Consider the following 8,031-nt stretch of genomic DNA (forward strand, 5'->3'; position numbering starts at 1 on the left):
CTACACCTTCCTCTAGCAGCTCTTCTAAAATTGTGTGCCACCGTTGCAAGGGCATGGGACATATTGCTAAAGAATGTCCCAGCAACCGCGCATATATTGCTACTGATGATGGTGGGTATGCTAGTGCTAGTGATGAAGAGAATGAATTTGCGCTTGCAACTGATCTTTATGCAGATAAATTTGCAGATAGTGCTGAAGATCCTGATGAGGTAATTGATAGTGTGGCATGCACTGCAGACTACAAGTCAATCCTTGTTCAGCGTGTTTTGAGAACACAAGTTGAGCTAGTAGACAAGCTACAACGCCATAATTTATTTCAAATGTTCCTCATTGTCAATAATTTCCGTGTTTGTGCTATAATTGATGGAGGGAGCAGCAATAATTTAGTAAGTTCTGAGCTTGTCAAGACTCTTGGTTTATCTACACGTGCTCTTCCACATTCATACCATGTTCAGTGGTTCAACAATAGTGGTAAGGCAAAGGTAACATAATCTGCTCGTGTGCAATTTTCTATCGGGTCATACCATGATTATGCTGATTTTGATGTCGTGCCTATGCAAGCTTGTTCACTTTTGTTAGGCCGCCCTTGGCAATATGATAATAATGTTGTACATTATGGTAGGCAAAATAGATATACTTTTATATTTAAAGGAAAGACCATTGCTTTACTTCCTTTATCACCTGCTGAAATTATGCAATATGAAAAGGAACTTGCTGAAAAGAAAAAGAAAGGCCATGATAAAGACTTTAGCAAACCAACAAATGAACCATCAAGTAACATGAAAAAAGTTTTATTTGCTCTTAAATCTGTTCTTGTTGATCATGATGAACCATGTTATGCTCTAACTTGTACATCACCGATATGTCCACTTAGTCCTACTCCTAGTGCTATGCCTCTTGTTGGTACTAACCTTTTACAGGAGAAGGAGGATGAATTCCCAACAGGAAAGCCACCATGGCAGCCGCCTTTGCAAAGGATGGGGCGCCAAGATAAACGTCTTCTTCCGGAACCATCGTTGCTGTCATCCAATGGAGGAGACGATCTACTTTAGTCGGGGACGACTTCAATTCAAGAAAGGGAGGATGATGAGGACATCACTACTTCATCGCATACAAGCCAAGTAGAGGAGGAGGTCCAGCATGGGCGTCCAATTCATCTTTTTCGTGGTGTAAGCCGAGTCCAACTCAAGTTCGAGTCTGGTTCAGGCTCCAGGACCAGTCTGCCTTAAACTGGCCACCTAGGACGTATCCAGACTCCGTTTTCGACGATCCACATATGGATGGAAAGCTAATTGGATAAGAAAACCAACCCAATTGGTTTCACATCAAAAGGCCTTCTGAATTAACGGGAATCGTCGAAACAAGTTAGTGTCTAGAATCTATCAGGGTGCTGCGACACCGTCTTTTGGTCCGTTGGACCGTGTATCGTGTTTGGACCCATTAGGGGCCACGTCCAGGGGGGTGACGCCCAAGACTATATAAATACTAGTCGTCGCTCTCCTTAGGGTTTGGATTTTGTTTAGTTTTTTATTTCCTCGTGAAACAGACATCGTTTGCTGCAACTGTGCCGCCAAGGCTGCTTGCTATGAACCAGAGCCCCAGTTCTTGATCTTGTTCGCCTGTGGCGATTAGTCCTTTCGAATAAAGACTTGAACTCCTTCTTGATTTCATAAGCCTCATATTTATTTGCAATTTCAGATTGCGTTCATCCCGTTTTTGCTTGTGTTCTCGATTCGCTTGCAGGAAAGTCTTATTGGCGAGGTCAATCGCGTTCGCGTGGTTGATAATCAATGGAGCAGTGGTGTAACGGTTGCGGGGGTCCGAATCAATCTTGGTTCGAAGCCTAGATCGTGAACGTCGAGTCTCCACCAATCGACACTATCATACCTTTCGAAAGATCGGGCCTAGTCTACATCAGGAAGGGGCAGCGCCGCTGTCGGAGGAGACATCGAAGGCCAGCCACGTCGAGGAAGGTGTAGGTGGGACATCGGACCTAGCTGCGAGTGTGCCGCCAGGACTGAAGAGGCTGTCGACGCTAGGGGCAGCCACCATCTCCTCGTCCTCGTCCTCGGTCTTCACTTGCTGGAGCATCGGCGTGGCGACGGTGTTGAAGTACCAGGGATCGAGGGCGTTGCCGGGGATGCTTCTGCCAGCCGCCACTTGAGTCTCAGGGACCGGCATGGGCGATGGCAGTGATTAGTTGTACTCCAGCGTGTGCGGCATCAGCGTGTACTCTTTGCAGAAGTCACACCAGTAGTGAGGCGGTGCCGGTGCTGGCAACATTGGCTCCATGCGGACGTACGCGGGTACAGCGACGGGCTCAGCAACCACTTCATCAATGGACAGCGTCGGGCCTTCATCGACTGGTGGCGCAGCGTTCCTTGGGCCAGCACCGTCCACGCCAAGGCGAGGGGACGGTGGCTGGCTCTGCAGACGGAGGATGCGCGGAGAAGCATGGCGGCCACGACGAATCGGACTCTATTGACGGCGAGGAACAACATCTGCAAGGAGGCCACGAACAGTAGAGTCGAAGAGGCAACCGAAAGAACCATGGCCTCCATTGCCAGCGTTGCGGTGAACACAAGGCCCAAGGCGCTCGAAGATGCTGCGGCGCTGTCCATGGTGGCCGTGGTGGCGGATCAGGCCATGCCGAATTCCACCGACACGGCGAAGGGCGAAGAGCAAACCAAGAACAAGATGTGACGGTAAGTTGATCTTTGCCATGCTTACCGATGGTGGTGCAGAGGCATACGTGCCTCTGTTGTCGTTTTGTCGTTCTCCTCCCGTTTCTGAGAGCAACGTGTCTACTAACTTGTTGAATGTGAATGCAAATGAACAAATATTTGAGAACAACTGTTGTGTTTTATTGATCACGTAGAATATATACATGTGAAGGGGTATGTCCAAATGACACAACTAGTTGGAGAAATTATATCTCGTCACAAAGAGACATGCTCCTTCGGTGACACTGTTAACTACTAATTTAATGTCTAATCCTAACTGCTTGTACGGACGCCGTACGGATGAAATTGTTTGTAGAAGGACGCCTGTTGGTGGCGTCGTTTCACAATACGAACATTCAGCTTGTTCACTTAGTCGTATTTGGCTTATAAGCCATGGCTTATCAGCCAACGGTACTTTCAGTCATCGCTTATAAGCCAAACCAGCCCAAACGAACAGAGCGATTGTTGATTCAAACGTCAAAGATAGTTCTGGCAGTTTATTTGGCGGTAAGGCAATACCAACATATCAATTAGTGACTAGGTATCCTAGCACGGGTGGCGCGCTCTGCCGTGCCTTTTTTTTCACGTTAACAACAAGTACTAAATATTGTTGAACAGTGTATGCTACAATGACATACAATGTTTGTTGTCATGGTGAACAGTGACAGAGGCAATGGGAGGCCTCCAATTTGTTTCTGCTTGAGGGAGTATCTTAATCTTATGTATTAATAATCATTTCTACCTTTTGCAGATCCACTACTGAAGCATTTTTTTTCATTTTTTGCCACTGGTCTAGGGCAAAAATTCTTACTGGTCTTTTTAAATTTGTGTTATAATTAATTTTATAATTTTTTTATTTCACATAAATATGTTATAGAATTTTTATCACAAATTTATAACTTCTTTTCATGTAATGGTGGAATTTTGGTCTCGTGATGTTAGAACATAATTTCTCAGGATGTTGCAATAAATTTCCTAAATATGGAACACTTTGGCAATAAAACTAGAATATTTCCTCAGGAAGCTACAACATGTTTTAAATTTATAAGAAAAAAATCATCTTAAGTTGAAAGATATTGTTTTAAGTTAGCACATTCTTTTCCCCTAAAGTTACAACAATTTCCTAATTTTGTGTGTATCTTTTATTTTAAGGTAGAAACATTGAAAATGCCATAATTACTATAAATATTAGAAGTAATTAAGATATATGCTTGTCGAAGCACGGCTATGCAAAGACTAATAAGATATGGCAAGCAAACACTAAAAATTGTGTGCAGATGCAAGTTACATATTGTGTATGCACGGTCATCACTGCTCCTTCATCTACTGCATGCACGGTCAGCTCAGGTTCACCAAATAATCAAATGTAAAACCATTGCACAGCCATGCTCTTTTCACCTCTTTGTTTCCCCTTTACCACAACACCATACATTACTCCTTTTGCAAGTTACATATATCTGAGTACAATATTTCTGTTACACGAGACAAAGCAACCGAGCTAAAAAGAATCGATATAAAGTCAACATAGCAGAAAAGAAAAAAAAGAAAAAAAAAAGCTTTTTTCAGTTTTGACAACACAATTTATACAGCAGGAAGCATCCAATCCTCCACTCTAGAACAAGGCGATCCAAATTCAGCCTCCAGAAATCTTCGTATTTGATGGATTTTCAGTGTGTATGTTTCTGGGATTCGAATGGCTTCAAGAATTGGATATCAAAATGAATTCACGCTTGTGTGAACACAGCAAAGCAGATACAAAATCCTAGGGCTACACAGATTGTACAGCAACAAGCAGGCGTCTTATCAGAGAATGGTGCATCCACATCTGTTCTGCTTGGGGGAATTGGCAAGCTGCTTCTCTGGAAAAGTATAGGTGAACGACATGTTAGAGGTACGTTCACAAGTGCCAAAAGAAAATCACAATAGCTTTCAGCATCATAGTCAAAATCATATTAAACCACAAATAGAAGTTACTTAGTATGCTTGTGGCCACGTATCGCACTATCACCACCCAGACATTCCACCACATTAACTAAATGCTCATGTAGGCACAAGTTCTATCTTAAGAAACCTAAGCACCTCAAGACTTGCTGCATTGAAAACTATTAGAAGGTTGTGTCATGGTTTGCGTGTTCGAAAGTTTGCATCTCTGGGCATCATTAGTGGCGGTGATAGTGCGCGCACACACACACACATTGTAGGTACACATGAGAAAACTACTCCCGTATATAAGCAGCTCAGCTCATAACTCGAATACAGGTATTTGACCTGCAATGTATTGTGAAAAAATTACTGAAACTAAAGGTTTAAATTCCCATGGAGTAACTGGAAATATCTTTCAGGCTGTGGTATTTGGATAACAGAGATCCATCCCTAGATGCATTCACTGCCACAAGAATGGGAACAGTATGTTTCCAGCACAAGAGTTGATCATGGCGAACACTTCGATTAAATAAATGGAAATATAATTCAAGTTATTTGTCATAGGAACTAAGAAAATGGTATGAACAAAGGGCTGAAATTGTCGGCAATACCACTGTTTTTGTCAACTTGTGGAGGTCGCACTACCACATGCATTGTAATTACACCTCCTGGAATCTCTCCTACTGGAACATGGGACTCTGCAAGTGTCCGGTTATTCTCCAATATCCTTCCAGCATTAATAAGCTTCAAATCATTAACAGTTTTTGGAGCTATATCCTTATCTGTTAGCAAAAATGAAAATAACAAATTCCATTCAGCAAGTAAGAACGACAGGCATGGATTGCAAAACAGAGAATTTGCACAGGAAAAGTTCCAATGTGTAGGACAATATGACAACACAGTAAGTTTCCAGCATAATCAACCAAGGGGTCTCAGAGACAGAAAATACAATATGCTATTGCACAATTCCCAGTTTGAATTTTGAAATGCAAACTGAGAAACTGACGAAGCTAGCAGAATAGATGCAGACACCCTTCAAATAGATGACAGAAGGAATATATCATGTCCGTGACGATTTGCATACTTATGTTCGGATCAACACATGCATGCATGTGCAAGTACATGTTGCTTATGTTGTGAATGCAGGCAAAAGCATCAATATAGTTTCCACTTTCCACATGTTGATTCAGCCAGAAAGGCTCAATTTTTACTTGATCTAGTCCAGTTCTCATGTGGGAGCACCTCATTCAAGTTTTCATGAAGTCATGCCAAGGGAAGTTCCTTCACCAAGTGGGAGAATCAGAGAACTGTCATTACTAACATTCCAAGTATTCGTTATCAAAAGATTTGCTTTCTACCCACCAAATCGTTAATATTCTTTATCCAATATAGATAAATTATTCGATTGTACAAGAGTAACTAATTATTTCTGAAGATTTTTTTAAAATGACTTCTGCTGGCTTACAAAAGATGCTCTGACTGTTTAAGTGAAACAGTGTAGATCAATCTGCTGCTTAGTGCTTACACAATGTTTTCTCAGTAACTTTCACATAACACGGGACTAGCGTCTACTATGGCTTGCTGACCAACATGCTTATAAGTGAGCTGACATCCAAATCATATCTCTCTGCCATAATATTTAATACAGCCCAAGGTTAAATTCATAAACAGCACAAATGTCCAAACGGTTTCACTTGAATACCAGACCGCTAAGGATTCAGAATGAATTGTTTGCCCTCATCTAATAAGGTGAACAAATCACATGTAGGCAAAATTATTAATGAGAATGTTTATCCATGGTGAAAGGTTGAGCTGTTGCACTTCTGCAGAGAAACTCAGGTTATCTAACAGACGAACATTAAAAGCTTTTCATAGTGCTATCGAACTCCCTTTACAGATTTGAAGAGAGTAAATAATCAGTCAAAAGGTCTACAGTTATTAACATGGCCTGTGCACTTTGCTTCTTTTATTACAGCAAACAAAATAAGAGAGACCTTGTTTTTCCATCCGTTCCACTTATGGTTTGTGATATAACTGTTTCCAAAAAAAGCACTTTCACTCACAAAATTAGCAATTGGTATTCACGTTTGAGAAGTTCATACCACATAGAGTAAGAACCGAAAGTATCAGCTAACTGATAATATGGCACAGCCAGTACTAGGATTCTGCATACACCAAAAAAAAATATGAAGGAATATGGCATAGCCAGTCACAGGATACTTCTAAAGCTAATAAACCAATATGGAATAGCCAGTCATATGACACTGCCGAAGCTAATTAGCGAATATGGCATAGCCACTCGAAGCATAATGCTGAAGCTAATAATTGAATAAGGCATAGTCGGTTCTAGGACTTAGCTGAAGAAGAAAACTAAAGCATAGTTTTCCCGCTACTCAACTGACCAGACATCCAGAAAACAACAGCAACTAAAGGATGAAAATAGCTGGAGGTAGCAGGAAGACTAGCGAAACATGAGCACAAAGCGCAAAAAGAAGCAATACATGATCCAAGAAACTCATGACACGGAGATTACCCCTGCACCTAAATTACAAATGCGTCCGTCGCTTGTCAGCAGATCGGGACAGCACAGGCGTGCGCGCTACCAAATCAATAAGTCTCGTCAGTGCCTCACTGCCTCACCTTGCGGCCACCGAGCGAGGATGAACTCCTTGAGCGAGGAGACTGTGGTGGAGGGATCGTACTTGGTGGGCCCGATGTCCGTGCCGTCGAAGAGCCGGAACCTGACCTCGATCGGCTCCTTCCCGCCGGCCATATCCTCCCCGCCAGATCGCCGCCGGCCGCCGACCACACCTCCTCTTCCCAAGATCCACGAAGCCCCGGATCAAAGGCCCATAGGAGCAAGGAAGCGGCAAAAAAGGAAATCCACAGAAACACACGCAAGGTGGGAATTTGACGACGAATTCTTGCTTCCGCGTTGGGTGAAAGCGAGGGGGCGGCGACTCGGTGGGGGAGGAGAGGAAGACGAGAGCCAGGGAGGAGACTAGGAGAGAGAGAGACGCGGTAGTGGGCTTCCTCCTCTCGGTGCGTGTATTGACGGATACGCCCAAGCAGAAGTTTTTAATTGCGGTTTTGGCATCGATCCATGGTGATGATGGAGCGTGAAAGCGAGTGGCGAGGCCGAGGCCGAGGCGGAGCGGGGAATTCTATGCGAGGTGCGAGGCGGAAACAAATCGCCGGCCGGGATTCGACGTCGGCGATGGCTTCTATCTCGGGCATTTTGACTGCCTGGGTCTCGTCGAGGGTCTTCTTCCCTGTTCTGTACTGCTGCTGTAGTCGCCGGAGTCATGGTTTTTTGGCATTTTATGTGGAAATATCTCTCTCCCCTCTCTGTCTCTTCTTTGGTGGTACTGGTACAGGTCCAACT

At 43.5% G+C, this 8,031-nt stretch overlaps 1 protein-coding gene across 2 annotated transcripts; it reads right to left on the bottom strand.

The window, feature by feature from the left end:
* Positions 1–4,124: 4,124 nt before the first annotated feature.
* Positions 4,125–7,697, bottom strand: LOC136464470 (membrane-anchored ubiquitin-fold protein 3-like). Of its 2 annotated transcripts, none has more exons than XM_066463417.1 (3): positions 7,287–7,697; positions 5,261–5,428; positions 4,125–4,582 (listed from the first exon to the last, which is right to left on the bottom strand). In XM_066463417.1, exons 1-3 carry the CDS (start codon positions 7,417–7,419, stop codon positions 4,527–4,529), a joined length of 357 nt encoding a protein of 118 aa, XP_066319514.1. In that variant the 5' UTR covers positions 7,420–7,697; the 3' UTR covers positions 4,125–4,526. The 2 variants fall into 2 exon arrangements, with proteins under 2 accessions (XP_066319514.1, XP_066319513.1); XM_066463416.1 differs by having other exon boundaries at positions 5,258–5,428; positions 7,287–7,695.
* Positions 7,698–8,031: the final 334 nt, after the last annotated feature.

The sequence above is a fragment of the Miscanthus floridulus genome, chromosome 7 (genome assembly GCF_019320115.1).
Source record: "Miscanthus floridulus cultivar M001 chromosome 7, ASM1932011v1, whole genome shotgun sequence".
Lineage (NCBI taxonomy): Eukaryota > Viridiplantae > Streptophyta > Magnoliopsida > Poales > Poaceae > Miscanthus > Miscanthus floridulus.